A 21,650-nucleotide genomic window follows, 5' to 3' on the forward strand; every position below is an offset into this window, starting at 1 on the left:
GCTCAAGTTGGTTTTAACCCGTTGGTTATAGCACTTAGTTTTTGCTTCAAAGGGAAACACAACCTATAGAAGAATATGCATGTAAAATAACGTTGAAAGTTTTAAGAGCCGCAGCTTAATCGCTTTTCTGTTCTCTACGTGATGATAAAGTATTCGCCGAAGACGATGCTTTTCTTGGGTCTTCATAATTAAGTATGGTACTGAGCGGTATGAAGTTGTGACAATCCTTACACCTACTTACTGATAAAATTTAATATTTTTAGAAATATTATTTAATATTTTTAGAAATAAGCTCAACGCAAAACAACTTGTTATTCAAAGAAGACCAGTATTTCTCAAACACTACAAAGTGCAGCCTATGCCAAACTAAAATTGTAATAGACAGTTAAAGTGAATTAATTTGAAGTTCAGCTTTATCTTGATAATAAATAAATCCCGTTTTTGGTCTTTAACCACAGTCTCAGGTTTTCAATCATCATGTATAACTTACACCAGCTCGCCTGCACTTTAACCGTTTTTTCAAATAAATCACATTTTTTTGTCTTTAAGCCAATTTCATTATGTTTATTAGGTCCATAGCAACGTAGCAAAGTAGATTTGCTTCGCCACGTTGCTACCCGGAGACGTTCACAAAAATACATTTCAACACCCTTCATTTTGTGTAGTTTACACTGAAAAGTTGTCGGTACCTCGTCGTGTCTCCCAACATTTATAAAATATTTTAAGGATGCACAAGAACACTGTTGTGTATTCATCTCGTTTTGTATCCTAATCTTGTGCGCAGCCAGGGTGATTTTTATCATAAAGCTTTTCCGCCCTATCTGGATTCGATCTTGTGAAACCATTCACGGTAGGCTGGTTTAAAACTTTCATCTACAGATGATAAAATTAAGTCGTGGATATTTAAGTGCCCATTTATACATGAAGTCAACAGATGCTTTTAAGTCTTTTTTTAATATTGGCATATTTTTATGAATTGTGTCGAACGGGCGCTGAAACCGGCAATTTTGGGCGAAGAAGCAATAAAAAATTAAGAGTTGAAGTGTAAGAGGGGAGGGGACAAAAGCGGTTCTAGTTGAAGCAAAAATGTCCGGAAACGTACTGTTTTTCGGTATTAATAGAGTTTTTTTTTTTTTAACATTTACGAATGTTTACATAGGCGTTTAGATTTAAATGATTTTGTATTTAGACACCAACGAATATCTTTGGCGGTTTTGGTGAAAGCCAAAAAGTTTACGGCCTCGATATACTTTTTGTTCCCGGGCTCAACATATCGCGATTTTGGGGGAGTCTTGCGTTCGAGAATATTTCGCGGGCACAAAATTTCGCGAAATTGGAGTCATATACTATACTTACATTCCTTACAATAGGGTGATGTACTTGCGACACCAGTTTTGGGAAATAATTTTTCTGGTCGCGAAGTTTACAAAAAATTAAGTATCTCATAAAATCGAGTGATTTACATGGGTGATACATAACTTTAAAGGACAACTCTGGTCATCGATTGTTAATGAAAATAACACTATACCTGAGTGATAACACAGAACACTTCCATAAATGATAACCGTGGAAATTCCATATCAATATATTTTATTACTCGCCTCCCAGTCGTTCTGTCGGCAAGCCAGTGAAACCCGTTTCTTTAAGAATTTACTTTGAAGGACGATGCGGTGCTAGCACCAATGCCAGTACGTCACCGGCATGACTTCGTTCGCTTTTTTACGATACGTTTAAGCTAGCATCGTTATCTTAATCTCAGATGGAGCACCTGTCTGCGACGACGTATGCCGGTGTCGCCGGTCTGTTCCACATCTTCATCGTAAAAACGGAGCCCGACCATTCGGTTGGGTCCGGTTGGGCCCAAAGTGGAGTCGTAAACAACCTTACGTTGTTTGCGCCGTGACTGTAAAGCGAAATTGCCGGCCTCTCGCCACAAAACACGTAATCCTTCTGTACGATTGTGTGCTCTGTTTCTAGAGACTAGACGATAACACAGCTGAAGCTGATCCTGCACCGTTGGGTGTTTGGACCATCGGACATATATCCTTTTAGTTTAATTCATAAAGTTGATAACTTTCGACAAACGCCACATGCGGATATCAGTCCCGACTCTACCGCCTTCCCGAGCGCTGCAAAAGAGACGCTTTCGCTGGCGGACACTATACGCCGTAAAGTTATTATAATGTACGCTAGTGGTTCAATTGGCGCTAGTGTCTATGCGACTTGTGCGACTTCTGTGACGCAAATTGAAACCGAGAGCAACCAGCCTACTTTTGCTGTGCTCCTGTGCATTCCAATTGGAAAACGCACGTGCATTTCGTCTCTTCGCCGGAAAATAACATAAAACACTTCTGTTCTTTGGGTCGTACCGAATAGTATGCATATTTATTAACATTGTAAAAGTGTATTTGCTTTCGTTTGCTCATTTTTCTTCATTAGAGAACGATGTTTCACTTCGCTATATTTGAGACCCAAACCTGTGGACCACAGCAGGCGTTAAAAACAAGGGACGATTCTAAGCAAAATTACAATCGAAATAAATATGCAGTTTGTTGAAGGTTCGCCAGCATTCCGGTGGCGCTTATATATTCCTAATATGCGAGTCCTGTAACTATATGAAAATGACCCCGTCGTGCTTCTTTAACAGCAATTAAAAACATTCAAAACGTAACGAATAAAGAACGCGGGCTATGAAAGGTGTCTCTTTTGAATATTTTCTCTGCCGGTCAACTTTTATCGGAAACTTGTTGTCAAAGATTTCGAGTGTGCGGATGATGTTTTGAACACATAACAAGCATCTTCGCACAGAGCAGAAAGAATAAAACAGTACTTTCTTATTCAATGTCTGATTATATTACCTAATTTATTTTGATCGCACATGCATAGTGCGATACTGATCCAGTATTACTGTGTAGTTCTTGCCGCCTCGCTTTGTTATTCAGATCTCATTCTTTCGTTTAGCACGTGTATCCCCCTTGCTGAAAAGCGCCAGCGTCGTGTTCGCGTGAACAGTGTCTCACGGTGCACATGAATACGAAGCCATTTTAGCACCGTATTTCAGGCGATGAATTTGAAAGAAAAACGACATAACCGACCAATTATTTCACCTGCATGACTTAGAAATGTTCCAAGCTGCCTAGTACGTATGAATTATTCGGCATATTTGCTCATGTAATCAAGCGCAAGGAGAAAATGCACTCACTTTTTTCCACAGACATGCAGTACGGAAGTCAATTTTCAACTGGTTGCTGTCTGCTACAATTTGCGACAGCACACTAGCGCCGGTTGAACCTCTGTTGGTCATTTTAATTACTCTACGATCCCATTGAGCGAATCCAGTAGCTCCAACATAGCAGCGTCTCGGAGCTTGTCGCGTCCTTTTAATGTTTGATATCACCGAGTAAACCAATGACATAGCAGTGAATGCGCGCGCGTGATTCATTTACCCGGTAATAGCAAACATACAAAAAGAACGAAGCCATGACGATTCACTTTGGACGCCGTTTCACAGGGTCCATAGGATCGTTGCGTCGACTGCTGTATTGAAAGATCTAATTTGTATGAAAAATTTCTTTGTCTAACAAACACCTATGAATCATACAAGATATATAAAAACATATAAGAACCAGATCAGAACTAAATAATATATATAAGAACATATAAAAACCATATAAGCAACTCGGGAGAGGTTTCTTATATGGTTCTTATATATCTTGCATCATTCATATGAGTTTATTGGACAATATAAATTTCTCATACAAATGGCGTTTTCACTAGGGTGCGGACATACTATGAGTGAAACGGAGTATAGGGCGTTCATCCGAGGCGGGCTGCCAGTCAGGGATATTATAAAGTGAGAACAGACGTTGACCTATACAAGCTGGAATAGTCACTGTCACGCGCGCATTTTAATCTCATCAACACAAAATGGAGGTTCCTCGATTATGCTCTCATGTTCACTCTAAACCGCTACCGACGCCACGAGGTGGTGGCACCAATCGGTTAGCGTCAAAAGCGCACCATCATGGTGCTCATCGTGCTTCTGTTACGTGTTGTATCATGGCTGAATCAATCACAAACTGAAACGGCCAAGTGACTTGCGCTTTTTACGCCGCTTCATCTCGACGCTGCTGGCAGCATCGGCTGCGTAGCTGAAACAGAGTATTGCTCACTTTAGCAGACATCACATATTGTTCGGACAGGTTAGGAAGTGAGTGGAGTTGCCCTTTAATGGCGCTCTACGAACGTGAACCTGCAGAGGGGGCGGAGGGGGGGGGGGGGGGCGGGGGCATACATACTCGAGAGCAGATGATGGGGGGATACACAATGATTTACTCGTTCTATTAGGAATTGTTTAAGTGCATAAGATGCAACGAGCACTATTAGCGCAAGATGGCTCGCGGTACTTGGTAACGGTAAGAATTTAGTTATTGAGGATTTTTATACGACGTTTTACAACTTTTGCTGCCTTCGTCATTTTTTCTTTTCCATCATCTTTGCAGGAGAAGGGGACAGCAGCGCGGAAAATAACAGCATAGACTCTTCAGATATTGGTAAGAAGAAATAAATTTACCTTTTTTTTTTAATTTTTGTCATTTTTGTTTAATATTTGCTAAATATATTTATTTGTACACATAACGTGTCAAATCATTTTATATGATAAGTTTTCAGAGCTCCAAAAAGCTTCAGAAACGCAGGGTTTTGCGACCCCTGAGAACCTCATTGCCGCTCTGCAGAGGTTGCTGCTTTAGCCAATAAGAACGTCAAAGGACCAATCACAAAGCAGGAGGCATAAACATAATAGAACCCGCCCGGCCTTTCTCAATATGTCAGAGACTGATCGCTTCACATACATCAAAATACCGTTTTGTGTTTTATACCAGGAAAAAGTACGGAAGACGAAAGTGCCAGCGCTGAAAGCAACGATGTCAGCCTTCTCCAAGAAGGCAAGTTTGGTTCTCTCGGTTGAGAACGTTTGTCAATTTGTTTCGGAGTAAACATTTTTCTTTACCAACGTTTTTTTTTATATGTGTAGTTATGCGTATCTGGTAATGTAATACGTGCGCGTATCGTTTATTTACGATACGCGTAGTCTATATGCTGATTATCATTTTGTTTAATTTTCCCAAACAGAGGAGGACGATGAAAGTACGGAAAGAAACAATCCTGCCCTCGTGAAATATGGCAAGTGTTTTGATTTGGCACCGTTATTGCGAATGTAGTCGGGCTATTGTGTAGGAGGAATAAGGATGTAGCAACGAGAAAATACGGGAAATCGTGTATAAACATCCAGCATTTCCATTTTCAAGCTTGTTACGTTCATCACATGAGGCCAATGTAGGACCGAGCTATTACCAATGGAGGCATACTCTAACGTTCAGAGTTGAAGGCAAGACAGAAGTGCGAAAGGAGTTTACCTGCACTTATGCACCGAAAGTATGTGGGCCTCACAATTCACTGTAAAAAGAGTCTGTGCGTCTACTTTCCCGCACAACACTCGGAGAGCCACTCACCGTAACTTACGGGGGCAGCTCAGCGAATGACGTTGCCGAAACATATGTTTAGAACAAAAAAACGCAGTCTGAGTTATGGCATTGAGCAATGCAAAACGCCACACTTGCATTGCTTAATGTCACAACTCAGACTGCGTTTTTTGGTCTAAACGTATGTTTCGGCATCGTCATTCGCTGAGCTGCATCCGTAAGTTGCGGTGATTGGCTCTCCGAGTGTTGTGCGGGAAAGTCGACGCGCGGTCTTTTCTTACATAAATCTTAGTGCTTTTCTTCAATAACTGAAAAGGCCACGTTTTTATTGTCTCGTATTCTTTCTCGATTTTACGTTTAGGGATATAAAGTGATATTGTTTATGAACAGATATAGAATTATGTACTAATGTAACACGCAAGGTAATATAGTTACGTCCACTTGCAGGATGGCGAGACTGGCGAGACTGGCGACGTCCTGAAAGAAGGCGTCCCTCGTACACCGAAAAATGCACTCGGGCGTTCCCTAAAGTGAGCGTATGTTTTGGCATATTATTTTTCGCCATAAATGAACAGTCATGTGAGGTATAAAGATAGTTACACAAAAAAAAACGCCAAATTAGCTTCCATCGAACCTGACAATCAGCCCTGAGACTGGTGTGAAAAAAAAAGAGAATATATAAATAACTATCAACATTAAAAGAGACAAAAGAAAGGAGGGACATACGTTGCGTTAAGATGAGACTTTGTCCTCCTTTTGCCTGTCAATGACCGTTCTTCTTTACTTTTCCAAGGAGTTTTTCAGTCTACCATCATGTTACACATAACCACCTCGCCTGCACTTCGAGAAATTTTTGCCAAATTAATTTATTTGTTATAAGGCAATCCGGTTGAAACATACGAAATAATGTTCCAGACGATCTAAACCCATTGTAATTTTGTTAAATGTACAAAACCAAAGCAAAAACAAAGAAAAGGAAAAGAAAAAAAATCAGTCAAATAGCAAAAATATCGAAAAATACTTTTCTGGTCCAAGCGTTCTAAAACTGGCAGTGACTCGTACGAGTTGAATTTCATTTCAGATCGTCAGACGTACGGTTAGCTGCCGATACCTCTGTCGAGGATGGCCTATTCGAACGGAGGAAGAAGAGGACGGAAGCTTGTGTTGGGTGGGTGGAATTTCCACGTTCCGCACATTAATGTACATGCTACGCACGTGAGCCGCAACGGTCAATTATCGTAACAAACGCTCTGTAACTTGTCTCAGGTCTGAGCTAAAGTCTGGTGACGAGACATATTAATTCCGGCGTTGTTGGCAGCTTCCTCTCTCCTAGTGGGGCGTGCAAATTCTAATTTCAGAACAACGCAAAAAAAAAAAAAAAAAAATCATGAAGCAGGTTTCTTAGGCTCCCAGTGGCCATAGAAGAAACACTTAGTCGTGGCGGAATACTCAATACTTGAGATTGTTTGCCGCGCGTGTGTGCGTGCCTCCCTCAGGGACCAGCTCCGACAATTCCACGAGTATCGACTACATTGAACGTACCACGGAGGTGGTAAACTCGTTAACCCTATTTACTTTGAAACGCTTCTAAACGACGTGATGAAATTTTGCCAGCTTGGGCGTTGCTAGTTTTATTGCGGTCAAATCTTTTGCGATAATGGTGGCGTATTTCGGTATGTGGCAATTTTATTCCGAATAGATTCTTCGGAGATGTGTCTTTGAAACTCAAACGATAGTTTATTGGGCAAATCTATACGGGTTATAATAACGCGATAGTGGGATGGGCCGAATAAGTTTTGGGATCGAGCATAAATACGCTGGGCGGCATCACTAAATAAGAGATACAAGCACACGCGGTAAACGTTACTGCTTTGACTGCGTGGACGAGGCTCTTTGCGTGTGCTTCTCGTACTTTCGGTACGGTGACTGAAACAAGTCTCTGAATGGTGCGATTATCGGGTCCTCAAACGTGGTCCTTTGATTTCGGCCCGATAACATCTAGAAGTTCTATGTCGCCTGCCGCGATCCTGGCGCTGCCAAAGCAGCCGTGGTAGATGCAGCAGAGGCCTGTTGTGCGGCAGGTAGCTATTCAGTTTGGTAGATCACGGAAGCTTTTGCAGCCAGGAATTTGGACGCTACGACGATAGCTAAACTCACGTTCTCTCGTGCATTTTTTTTAATTTTTTTTCCGGAACTTTTACAATCAACTGCAGGATTGTGACAGCCAACGGCTTTACAATCCGGCTTTTGTGGCGTAATTTGTTGCCACTTCGAGACCACTTTCGATGCACGGGGAGAAGGGGACGCTGAACACTCCAGTCGGAGACTCTTTCAAGGACTACGATTTAAGTGCACAATGTTTGGTGCGCCGAGGCTAGCGAAAGAACTAGCTTCTATTCATACCAGTCGTAACATCAAGTCACTCGCATAATGTGAGTGTCTCTACGCGCAAGCTTCAACGTCCTCTTCCGTTACTCAACAATTGTTGTAAAATTGCTCTTTGTCTCATTTATAAACTCTGCTATCCATGTGTCAATGTCTCGTTTCTCGAGCCTTTAGATAGATGAAATTCTCATTGAACAACCAGTAGCGGAAGTTTCAAGCGTCTAACCGGTACAGCGAATGTATTCATCAATAAACGTGGCATCCCAGATTGTAATGATCTCCACAGTTCTATTGTGGACGTTGCTGACACAATATTGTCACGGGTGGTGACTAAAAAAACAATAAACAGGAAGAAATAAACTTTTAATGTGGCGAACTTGTGCCAAAAATAAAAGGGTACAAACGATAATAACAGAGCGTCGCGGGCGTCGAAGTCGGCGTAGCAGCAGAGTCAAACGCTGGGGCGAAACTGACTCCGCTCGCCTTGCGGAATCCCTTATGTACCCTCGTGGGTTTCTGGATCGTTCGGCGTAGAAGGTTCGGTGTGTAGAACATTCTAACCTCGAATCAGCAAGACGGTTCTCGAATTCGCTAGAACATCAAATTACACTGTCAACCAAAATGTGTAGTCGCGGCCAGGAATCGAACCCTCGCCTTCTGCGTGGGAGGCAAGCGCGATAACCGTTAGGCCACGCGCCCGCTGCCTGCTTGGCCAGCTGCGCGCGCGGCAATATTCCCTCGTGAATCATTAGCCCCACTGTTTCCACGAAGAAGTAGTTTTGTGGATATTATGGCCTCTATGTATCATATTCATGTTCATTGTGGTTGGAATTATGTTTCGTTTCAGAGCGCAGGTCTTAGGCGCCCGTTTCCTGCTTGAGCGGCGTCGCCGTCGCCGTCGCTGTCGGCCTAACCGCGCGGTGCATTCTGGGACGTGTGAAGTCACAAGCGACGACGTTACCGATGACGTCACTGGTGACGTCACTGATGACATCATCAGTGACGATGCCGATGCCGCCATCAGTGACATCGCTGGTGATGACGATGACGTCACCGTGATGACGTCATCGCCATGGTCACGTGACCTCACAGGGGTGACGTGACGCCACGGGGGTCACGTGAACCCGGTGACGTCACGTCACCCCTGTGATGTCACTTGACCCTCGTGAGGCGATGGCGACCCCGCTCGGAGGGAGGAGTAGCAGACAGGATGAGGAGGTGAGGAGAAGGGAGGAGGGGTATTACCTCCCCTCAGTACCCTTCCCTCCTCCTCCTCAAGAGCTGCACTCTAATTCGGCGTTACATTGAGTTGTAAATGGTTTTCCTTTTTATCTCTGTGTTTTATTTTTGTATTTACATCAGGCCTTTCATCTGCGTTTTTTTTAATTTTTGTACATAAATATTGCTAGTAGTAAACAGTGGGTGCTTTGATTCTATCTAATTTTTATGTTCTCTGCATTGTGGGAATCACGCGTTCCCCGCATCCCTATATTCCTATCTAGGCATAGCTATGGCAGGCCGTGGGACGTCGCCATATCGGGGCGCATCCCGGGTGCGAGACGAGGCCGTGTTCCCTTGTGTGACGGCTCTCCCTCGCCCTTCTTGGGTGACTTACCTCGGGCACACCCTTCGGGACTGATATTTGGACGCGTCCACCCCTCCTGTGAGCGAACCTGCTGCCGAAAACCCGGGCGCACCCATTCCCGCAAGCTAAATAAGCTGGCCCAAAGGAACGGCGTGGGGCTCTCGTAGGGAGAGGGCCTTGCTCCACGGAGCTCTATTTAAGGTTTTTCCCCCTTCCATGATTCTGTCTATTTGCGGCAGCGCGGAGTTCGACCGGTGATCCTATCAATAGAGACAGCGCCGTTATCTCGGACTTTGCCGGCCCTCGGGCAAGCGTGTTGGAGTAACCGTCAATATATAAGTACGTCATTAGGCGGAACCAAGGAACCTACTGTGTTTCTGGGTGGTACCCCCGTAGGGGAAACCCACAGCCTCCCCCCTTATGTCCCTGTAGGGCCTTTATGGTTGGGATAAATAAATGTGTTACCGCGTTTTTCTTTCCAGGCAAGACGTGGCTATCGTGGGTACTGTCTAAAAGGAGAGTGCCAGAGAGGTGTCTGGCCGGGTCAGATAACGACTTCCACCTTAACAACAACCTCGACTACCACACCTGCACCACGACCGAAGACACGACCACCTCCAACACAAAAAGTGGATGGTATGTCTAAAAAATGACAAGATCTTATTAACAACTTAAAATAATAAGGTGTGTTTATATTCTGCGGTAGCGATATTTTTATTCACTTCTTATTTAAAATATCTCCAGGGCCACGAAGACATTGCAGAGGGATAATGGGCTACAGGTATATCAAAAGGAGCAAAATTTTTAAGAATGCAAATAATTATCTGCTAATAAAATACTGAAATAGGGACATTAGTGAGGCCGTTTTAAAGGCGGCACCATCAAATAAAGTTACCACAGACTCTAGAGGGTGGTTCCGCGAAGGCGGGTATAAATGAACTGTGAAAAGCTGCACTTTTATGATTATCGCAAATATTATAAGGAAAACCCGGAAAACGAGTAAGTTTGTTTCATTATATGGCCTATATAAATTATCATACGAAGATATTGTACTTTTATTGTACAAGATACCAAGATACTAACATACCAAGATATTGTATTTGGACAGTTCGTTTTCAACGCTAATAAACAATACGTCAATGCTTCACAGCGGAAGATTGGAAAATAATTAAGGTAATACAGGAATGTTGTAAGTAAAACCGAAAATCGTAATATGAAGACTTCAAAGTTCCACTGGGGAAGATTTAAGAATAATTAATTTATTTTAGGAATTTTTTACGTAAATCCTAAAATCGTGATGAGAAGACTAAACTGAGAATAGAAGAATTCGGTGATATTTCTATAGATTAAATGTATTGTCAGAGGCTGGCACAAGCATCTGAAACCACAATGACGGCTTAACCTATTGCAAAGCTAAACTTTCGCAATGGTTATTTGACTGCAAAACTTCGTGGCGTAAGATTGTGCAGCGAATGCGTTGAGTCACAAATTTGCAATTGTATATCTATAGGTTCAAGAATTTAGTTTTACTTTAGTAATTTCTAGCAGGCGGAAGAATACAGTGCCCGTCGAACATTACCTTGGATTTAGCACTATAACAAAAAGCTGCTTACAAAACTATATTTTGCTTGAAATAATTTGTTTTGATCTTAGAATAACAATCTAAATACTAAACGCACGTAACCTGAAAAATAGCTTGCAGTACACTGTAGAAAATATTCTTCACACTGGAAGTTTTGAGGATGAAAATGTGTTCAAATCTTGCTTCTCAACAATTTGTATAAACAATCCTCATATTTGTTTTTATTTATTACTAGATGGACATCACAGGCAATGCGATAGGGTTGAGCATAATCCTCAGGTAAGAACTTGAACAATTTCTTGGCATTTTAGGAATAGCAAAGATCCCACAATAATAGGTTATTGATGGGAGCAAGCAAGATTGAAATGACAAATAATGATAAAAGATTAAAATACAAAAACTTGAGGTTTTTTTGTAAGTCACCGCGTCTCAGGTAGAGCTTAAGTAACGATTTCGTCTTTATTTTAACAGCGCTGTTTCACTGAAAATAAACGGTGTACGAATATTTTATCTATAACAAAAATATCATTGAGCTTGTGAAGAATTTTCTTGTGGTGCCTGCGAAACAACTAAAATACATGGTAATAGAAGATCAAATGAAACCAATCACTAAAATTCCCTAGCTCCTAATCCGAGCCTGCCTTTGTAGGCTAGACGTAGAATTTTATGAGTTTAAAAAAGTGTGCCATGCGTAATGTTATATTTTTTTTTTGCTATGCAGAGAGGCTATGTGCTGAGTTGCAGATACATCTGCAAGGGATGGCCCCTGAAGGTTGCAAACGAGGTCGATGGGACTCCCTGCGCGGTACGAATGGTTGTACTGCATTCCCTTTTAATGCGCCTTGAGTGTATGCAACTTGTTTTTATTGCGACATTACTTATTGTAATAAAGACGATGCTCTCTCCGGTTAGTAATAATCACAATGAAATCTGGTTGGGGAAGAGGACATAAAAGTAAAAGAGCTCGTCTTTCAAACCGGACAATTTGTCCGATGAAAAGTGCATTTTGCTGTAAAACAGAAACATTTTCGTTTTACTTTCAAAGAGACCAGGTAATAAGCTATCGGGTTGATCTGTGTATAGAGGTAATTCAGGTGAGTCGGTCGACATTTAAAAATATCAAGAGGGGAAATGAACAGCGTAAAATGGTAGCCAAAATAAAACCAGGGTGAAATATTTTTTTAAAATCAAGTAAGTCAATTTTTTAATATTTAAATAATAATAATTATATCTAAATTATCATATCCGTGAAACGGTGTTTTTAGAACCCTGGATGTATTTTAAACATAAAATATTGATTGATCAATCGGAGAGATTACGGAAATATATGCGGAAGAAAGTATTACTGTAAATATAAAGTACAGTTTAATTCACAACGTTGGTTGGGTAAACCTGGCCATTGTAGGAAGAAAATTTATATCTAGGTGAGTGAAAAAGCTGCATTTTTTGCGTTATAGATTTTGTGCAATAGAAACATTGCTTTTATAGTGTTTGTGTCTGTCTTCCGCGCTTTTATTTACTTTAAATACGACGTTACGTAACATACGAACGAAGTGAATGGTAGCAAGAAAACTCAACATTCCAATTTTCTCGGAAGGTCACTGCTTTGTGCTCCTGTTCAACCTAATATAAATATTTCTTGAGTGATAATTTCTTGATTTAAATAGAAACTAAATTTACATAGAAAACGTGAAATCATGAGCAAACGATAAAACATAATCGGGGGATAATTTTTTTCGGAAATGGTTTGATGTAAATCATCATTAAAAAACCGGTCTGATCTCAATCACGATTGATATCCTTATTTAAATCACGATCTAAGTCCTAATTTATATCACGAGTTAATTCAACTGAATTCGTATTCTCCCCCTTGCCTAAAATCACATCAACCGTGTATATGTATTCTAGATGACTTCAAAAACTGCGATTGTTACAGACAGTAGAACGTTCTCATGTGATGGCTGTCTATGCCATAAAGCATACAAAATGCTAATTTTAATTCAAACAAACTCGCTAAATTCATTGAAAGGTCCACTAATGCAGTGTAATAAAACCTAATATTTTAATTAGCTTTTTAATTATTCAAAATAAATATCTATTTATAATAATAAGCTCGCTGAGCATCATTTCAAAACCACAAAAATAGTAACCTTCAGAGATCCTAAAATCATGTGGGAAGCGCGGGGTTGCTCTAAGTGAACTCTCGCGCAGCACGCACGAGGCTGGCTGCTTGAAAACGCGAATAATGAGATAATCATCCGCTTTTTGTTTTCCTTGCTTTCTGGCGCTCGCCTGGATCGTTCCAATATAAAAGTATGCATCCTTCAAAGGAGGTCGTTACTTTTCGGTAAAGAGTGCTTTAGAGCTAAATCCCTCTATAACTCTGGGTCCCTGTATCTGCTGCGGAGGCTGGCGTCACTTTCATTTGGATCTTCCTCCATGCTTTCGCGTCTAGGCTTGGTATCGTGTCTTCTCGAGGCTTCTGTTTAAAACAAAAAAAAAAAAACAACAACCGCGGAGCAGATTATATTAGCCAACGTTCTAACAACAGCTATGACCCACTTGAAGCAACACCTCCTAGACTATTTCAAGGCCTCCCCAGGCTCCCGTGACGTCATCGAAGTGAGATCGGCCTGGAAGCTGGCTTCACCCACTCGGTCGGGCTTCGTAATGCGAGTCTCTTCGTTCTCGGCGCTGAATTTTCGAGAATGGAACACTGACAATACGTTTTACTTCAGAAAAGCTCGTAGGAATTAATACTTTGGTTCGAGCTAGTTGGTTCATGATTATTTAAAAGGTTAAAAGCGCAAAACAAGGACGTAGAAGAAACGCACACGAAACAGAGTGGCGCTCGATGGACGTTTCAAGTCGTGTTTTGTATTTATTCTTCGAATTCTCACTTCCATATCGCCTATATCTACGAACATTTAAGGAGTCCAGGACTCGCGCACGATTTGCGAACATATTAAATAACACAATTAAAAGCAAGAGTCCTGGCGCCCCGATTTTCACAGCCATTATTAAAACATCACAACTGTTTTTCGGGGGTACAGAATTTCACTCTTTATTTTGCAGGAATAAGCAGGAAGAACTTGGGTTTGTGGAAAAAATACAATTTCTCGGGAATAGCTTCCACAAATGAACTGATAGCACATTCATAACCGAAGTTTCAAACAAAAATATTATTACATCAACATTTCCAACAGAACAAAGCAATAAGGAAATCCTCGAAGTTCTAAACAACATACAGCAATGTCCCCAAAAACATTGTTTGCACAAATTGAAGAACAAGAAACAGAAATAAGTCGGAGCACACACACACGAAAAAAACACTTATGTGACAATAATTTCCAGGCAGCAGTCGAAATGATAGCAGACGTTATGCGCTTATGCCTGAAGCGTTTTCAGTTTCCGTTTTGCAGCTTTGGCTTCAGCAAGCATGTTGTTTTCTCGTTTGCACAAGTTATTCAACAAAGTGTTGGCAGCCGCACTTAGTACATAACCCATCACCACGTGAGGTAAATGGCCGTTTTCACAGACGTCCAGATCTTCGTTATACTCAACAAGGGGTGTTGTCAGGGACACAAGCAAATCTTTTTGCTTTTCACAAGAATAAAATTTTAACGCGTACCTTTCGCTGCTCAGTTTTTCCAGCACAATATTCATTGCCAGCACGGCATTTACCACCACGGCCTGCGGGAACTTTAGTTCACCTCTTGTTACACCAGCAATGAGCTCTTCTGCCTCAATTTCAAGAGAGCGGTTGTCAACCACAAGGTTCTCTTTACAGAATGGGCACATCAGCTTTTTCAGCGCAGCATGCGCACAGTACCCAGCCACGTATGTAATAGCTGGGAGCATGTGTTCTTTTTTTTCTACGTCAACTGCTGTCACTTCAACATCAAACTGGTTCACGGCAGCATTCACCGCATCAGTGCGGGCACATAGCGAGATGTCGTCGAACTCGGGAAGCTCAAGAACCTTCTGCAATCTGAGTTTGTGTTCCGACTCGTATATCTGGCGGATCGAGATGTGGTACTGTGCGCCACTCAATTGTCGGTACCGTCCAAACCTATCTTCAAGGCAGTCAGACTGAAATTTACCAAGAAGGACATACTTGAAGCCGAGTTCTTCAATGCAGTAACGCGACACCTGAACTAAAGCAAGCGATGTGTGACGAAGTGCATTGTGTGTCTCATTCGTGAGGTGGCCTGCATCATGCTTCAGGCTTTTCCAGTAGTCTAGCCACTTGACTACTTTGTTCAGGAAATCAATTTGGGGGCAAGACATTACCGTTATGGGTTCCTGAAGCTTGTCCCGAAGACGCCGACCCTTGTTTGGCGTTTTCACATTTACTATGCACCACCACATAACGATAATGTTAATAAATTCAGCTGTGCCTTTGGCATGCTGCAGTGTTGCAGCCTTGGTGCTTCTAAGTGCGGCAACAGTAAGAATGTTAAAGATCTTCAGGACAAGCTTGACATTCTGTCGCTCCAAACTCGAAGGTTTGAGTGCTTTCAAGCATAAAGTTGGCGCAAGTTGCACTAGCTCATTTCTCTCTCTCTCATGAAGCTCTACCAAGGCATTAAACGAAGCTGTCAGCACATGTGGTTGATCACCAGCAGCATTAATATCGGGAAAAAACATGCACTTGCTGCTGTTTCGCTGGTTGAGCCAGTTATTCCGTACACACTTGAGCACGTGAACAGTATCCAAAATAAAAAACAGGGACCTTGATTGGTCCGAAGGATGTTGGTACACAGTGTTAACCTTCGGAGGTTGGGAAAAAAATGACATAGCTTTGCCATTGATGGAGTTATTGTCTGAAACTACTGCAATAATTCGAAGTCCAGTTTTCTCGAGCTCATTTATCAGCTGACGAAGAAATTCATGCAACTGTTTTGCATCTATCTGTGCTACTGGCAGAATATGCACAACATCTTTGCTCGCTGACAAAAGGCTTTGGATCATGAACACATATGCTGTCTTTGCAGCAATTGTACTGTTTGCGGCCATTCCCACTACGGTTCCACCCTTATAGTCGAGGTATGGCTGAAGGTGAATCTCGTCCATGACGAGCGTTACAGTCTTCTCATGCTCGTTCATTGCAGCTACAAGTCTTTTTGCATATGAGAGAAATAAGGTACTTTGTTGCTCTGTACAAGGGTTGACAACGTAAGACGCACAAACACGCCTAATAGTGTCAGGATGGGGCAGTTTGAGCTTTGACGTGCTCCGGATGAACCTATAAGCGTGTGGGGATATTGTAAACACGAGGCTTGAAAACACAAGCAGGTCTGCAGGGTAATTCGGAGACTTGCTTAGAAGCATGTGTACCTGCTGCATTAAGAAGTTCACAATTTCCATTTGCCACTCATGAGGGAAATTTTCTGATGACAGCTCCTCTAGGATTGCCACTGTCTTCTTTAAGACAATTTCTAGTCGCTGCTGATCGTTAGAGGAGTTCTTGGCAAAACCATGCACAACCTCTAAAGCTTTCTCTAGCTCCCTGATGTCGGACACACACATTGGAAAAATGAGAAGACCAACCTTGTCGAGCTGCAGGTCCCCAAAAAACGCTTTCAATGAAAGATCTGCAGAGACCGTCACTGAATAGCGCACAACTGGTGCATCTCGAGGAGCAAAGTTCAAAAAAAGCACTTGCTTGTCAGTGACCAGCTTTGTCCAGAAATCGGCCACCTGGAATTCCTTGAGAGCAGCCACGAGTTCGTCAAAGCTGCTAACGGAATTATTTCTCTGTTCGTCTTCATAAGCTTCGGTGGAGCGCGCCAGTGCTTGCTGCAGGGCCTCCGCTTCAAGCCGAGCGCGCTTTTCTTCAGGACCTTCGCGGGCAGCAGGTGTGTTGCGGGACAGGTATGCAGGGCAGTTGGGGAAGATGCTAGGAGTAGCGCAGGGCTTCAGCCGCCGTAATTGAAGAGGAACTTCAAGCACTCGTCCAGTTTTTTCGTCCGTGTACGTTGTAGTAGTGGCGAAGTCACCCGGAGAAAAGTGCTTTTCACAGACCTGTAGGAAGTGCAAAAATCTCAATATAGGACAGGCGATTCGCGCACAATACCAAGACAATAAAATGGGAAGCGGTAAGTTACACGTCGCAATAATTCTAATGCGCACTTGTATAGACACAAAACTACTTTCTGTAAGTCCTCGTAATCCGTTCGGAACTATACGCGAGAGCTTGAAAACTATTCCCCGCGTCAAGGAAGAAAACGAAGACATCCTAGCTGGTAAGGTCAAGAATCATTGCAATACCCCGAACAGCAAGGGAACACGCAACAACCACGAAAATTAAACAGCGGAAGAGGAATTACTCACCACGCTGTACTTCGTTGGCGCGAAGTCTTCGCGAGGTATTGCTTTTTTCCAAGCCGTTCTTCGTTCCGCATCAGAAGGAAAGCGGTAAACCCGCACTTTCGGCCCACTCACATAGTTTGAGTTACAGTTCGGCGCACAACAGCAGCCAGGCATGTCGCGTAACCCGAGAACAAACAAGAACAAAACAGAAAGCAGCACATCAACGCCAGCGGCCAGAAACAAATGCGCCGTTATTACTGTTTATGGTTGCCAGATGTGGCAGTACGCGCCACCAAAATTCGTGCCTTCCACGATACTGCGCTCCACACGTCAACGGAATTAAGTTTCTTACGTAGCAAAAATGTAGGCATGTAAAATATTTCGTACTTAAAAGCGTCGAAAAGAATTTTTTGTTGTTACTAGTTCAATTATTCACGTTTTATAAGAATAGCTTTTTGAAACGTTTTCTAACTATTTGCGCCGGGCCACACATTATACAAAAGCCGTAAGTCGTTCCAAGCCAAGCCCGTTGTTCTCGGATTTGGACCGATCTCACAGTGATGACGTCGTGTTGTGGAAAGGGAACGTTGCGGGGGCCTTGAAATAGTCTAGGAGGTGTTGCTTGAAGGCGGCCAGGATACCTTTAATTAAGATATCCAATCTAAGTTTAATATTTCCAAAATAAATATTTAGTATATCTTTCATAATGTTTTGCAAAGTATCAATTTAAAACATAGCCCGACGTTGCAGTGGATGATATTGTTGTTTCCCAAAAAAAATGTGTTTAAGTGCACTCTTTAAATATTGCCAGTCGTTTGCGAAAGCTCTGCAGAACTCGACCTGTCACAACCATGCTCTGAATTAAATTCTGTTAACATACCAGAAACACGACAGATTGTTGCTTGTGCTTTAGCAGCTTCGCGAGTTAGCTTGGCCACTGCTGCTAAGAAATCAGAATGTATTTTTGCTTACCTGAAATGAAATGAAATCTTGAAATGAAAAACATCTAGCAACTTGAGAAATATTTCGTGCTCTAATAGAAATATCCTTAGGGATATAAACCAACGAGAGAATCTGGTTGCTCTGGCAGTCTCTTCTATCTCTAGCTGAGTCACATCTTGTGACGACTCGGATATCAAAATACTTTAAAACTTAGCCAAGCTACATCCTCATTTACTTATAATCAGGTCTCCTAAACATTCAACTTGTGCCTGTTAAGGTTAAAGTAGCCATACTCCTCCTAACGACGCACGAACAGCTCGTTTAGAGATTAAGTTTATTGCGACATGTGCCAAAATATTAGCGATGTTGTCAAGACGTAAATTGCCATGCATACCAGTATATCGAACACCACGGTGCTAAAAATTTCAGTTCTGCAAGAAATTATGACGGGCGAATTAGGGTACAGTGATACAAAACAAAAAAGCAAAAATAAATAAAAAATAAAAAAAACTTTAAATTTCCTTTACAATTTCAAGGTTAGGATTTAGAGTTTAGTTATTATTATATAAATATGACGCACTTACGAAGTATTCGTGAAAGGTATTCAGATTTTGATTGGCATGGGTTTCTCAGATAGCTGTCTTAAATACCTAGTCAGGTTTAAAATAGCTTGGTCGAATTGAAGATCATAAAACAATTTAAGCACACATAGTTAAGCTGTGAACCTAGAAAAGCCTTTTTTGAACTAAAAAAAATATTGGGAGTTAGTTGCAATCCTAGTCAATATAACCTTATAACTTTGGTCGTTCATTGTTGCAGAGGCTTTGGATGCGAAGACTGGGTCATTGTTTTAATGGAAGGTGCAGAAGAGGAGTCTGGCCTTTCCCTATTAAGTCCTCAACAACCGCTACGACGATCACGACGACCACAATCAAGACTCGACCAACTACCCCAAAGCAAAAAACCTCAACCACTCCAATTGCAATAACATCACCAACACAGACTCCACCGGCAGAAAGTACGACTGCCACAATGACTTCAACTGTTAGATCAACTCCTGAGGACCGAAAGATATCAACTAAAGAAGCCAGTACTACCGAAAGTCAAACATCCGCCTCGCCGCCGGAGACACAGTCAACCACGTCATTGCAAGTCAGCACCCAAGACACAGTAACAACAGCGGACGAATCTAGCTCAACTGAAGAACCATCTACTTTTTCTGATACATCTACTACCGATCAAACTTCGACTTCGCCATCAGAAGGCAGATCCACAGAAGTGACTGAGGTCACAAGTCAAGACTCAGTGACAGCTAGTTCAACAGAAGAATCCACCATATCAAAACAATCATCTACAAATACGGATAGTTCTCCTGAACAAACAACAGCCTCACCAAGAGCAGATGCATCTACAGTTGCAAGCGAAACCAGTACTGAAAACGCAGGGACCCCTACTCCTACGGGAGCACCTACCGCATCCAAAGAACCTACAACGCTTGAAGATAGCTATTCTGAACAAACAACAAACTCCGCATTAGGAGACCAGTCGACTGCAGTGCCCGATGCCAGCACTCAAGATACAACAGCAGATACAACGGAAGCATCCACGACATCTGAAGAACTTTATACTACTGTGGATAGTTCTTCAGAACCAAAAACAATTCCACCAGCAGCAGACACATCGATAGCTGTGACAGATTCTAGTACCGAAAACGCAGTGACGACTACTACAGCGGCAGCACAAACCAAACCCGAGGAACCTACGCCGCCTGAAAAAAGGTTTTCAGAAAAAACAGAAAGCTCAGCGTCAGCAGAGTGGTTGACTACAGTGCCCGATATCAGCGCTCAGGATGCAACGACGGCTGGGACAACAGAAGCATCCACCGCATCCGAGGAATTGTCTACGGCTGTGGATAGTTCTCAGGAACAAACAATAATTTCACAAGAAGACAAAACGACATTTGTGACCGAAAGCATTAGTGAAAATACAGTAACGCCCACTACAACCGGAGCACCAGCCAGATCCGAAGAGCCTACAACGCTTGACTCAGTATTAGCAGACCAGTCGACTGCAGTGTCCGATGTAGGTACTCAGGGGGAAATAACAGCTGACACAAATGAAGCATCTACCACATCCGAGAAATCGTCTACGACTGTGGATAGCGCTCCAGAACAAACAACAATTCCACCAACAGAGGACACATTGACCGCTGTGACCGAAGTCAGTACTCAGAACGTAGAGACAACTACTACAACAACGGGAGCACCAACCATTTTTGAAGAACATTCAGCGGGAGGGAATAGTTCTGAAGAAACAACGAGATCAGCATCAGCAGACAATTCGACTGGAGTGTCCGATGTCAGCAATCAGGACACAACGACAGCTGGAACGACGGAAGTATCCACCCCATCCGAGGAGTCGTTTACGACTGCGGATAGTTCTAAAAAAGAAACAACAATTTCACAAGTAGGAGACAAATCGACAACTGTGACTGATGCCAGCATTGAAAACGCAGTGACACCTACTACAGCGGTACCACCAGCCGCAACCGAAGAGCCTCAAACGCTTGGAGATAGTTCTGAAAACACACCAAACTCAGCATCAGAAGTCCTTCCGACAGCTGTGCCCAAATGAGTGCTCAAAACGGGGAGACAACTACAAGCACGGCAACACCGATATCATACGAAGAGTCATCTACTCTTGGAGACAGTTCTAAAAAAACAGCTACTTAATTCAGTATCAGCAGACCAGTTTTGAGCAGTGCACAACATCAGCCCCCCAAGGAACAGCAACAGATGGCAAAACAAATGTATCAACCTCGTTTAAAAATGACGGCGATACAGGATTGCTCGCCTGAACAAAGAACAAATTTAGCATTTCCAGAATAGTCAGCAGCAAAAGCAGATATAAACACTTAGGAGAAAGCGACAACTGACAGAACGGAAGCACCTACTATATATTTAAAGTACCCTACATGTTCTCTGATATTGGCTCTTGAGCAAAATATTTTTATTACAAAGAGGAGTCAGCAGCGGAACACAATGCCAAGACTAGGGGGTCCAAAGAAATTTCGGCTCAACGAAAGACCCCAACGTACAATAACAGGAACCACATGTGGGTGCACATCTGAAGTCAAAGTAGAAAGGATGTTCTTGAGGGGGGGGGGGGTCAATTATAATATCTTGTGCTGCATTCAAGTATGATTATACACAGGCGCATATTCTTTAAGGAAATAAAAAATATTATTGGTTTCATGGACTTTCTTATTGATTCTAGTCATTTATCACTGCTATGACTTAAGGTAGTTTTCAGTGGCGGTAACACGCGAGGGCACTGTTAATTTAAATTACAGTTTAAT

The 21,650-nt window shown here is 42.3% G+C and overlaps 1 protein-coding gene across 1 annotated transcript; it reads left to right on the forward strand.

The window, feature by feature from the left end:
* Positions 1 to 4,392: 4,392 nt before the first annotated feature.
* Positions 4,393 to 21,359, forward strand: LOC8032227 (cell wall protein IFF6-like). The gene is given in 11 exon segments (XM_040213979.1): positions 4,393 to 4,402; positions 4,503 to 4,553; positions 4,884 to 4,946; positions 5,134 to 5,184; positions 5,931 to 6,013; positions 6,565 to 6,651; positions 9,936 to 10,089; positions 11,271 to 11,314; positions 11,757 to 11,840; positions 19,112 to 20,918; positions 20,921 to 21,359. Coding segments are annotated over 11 exon segments (2,538 nt in total). The 3' UTR covers positions 21,025 to 21,359.
* The last annotated feature ends 291 nt before the right edge of the window (positions 21,360 to 21,650 follow it).

The sequence above is a fragment of the Ixodes scapularis genome, unplaced genomic scaffold, assembly GCF_016920785.2.
Source record: "Ixodes scapularis isolate PalLabHiFi unplaced genomic scaffold, ASM1692078v2 PGA_scaffold1__304_contigs__length_218370807, whole genome shotgun sequence".
Lineage (NCBI taxonomy): Eukaryota > Metazoa > Arthropoda > Arachnida > Ixodida > Ixodidae > Ixodes > Ixodes scapularis.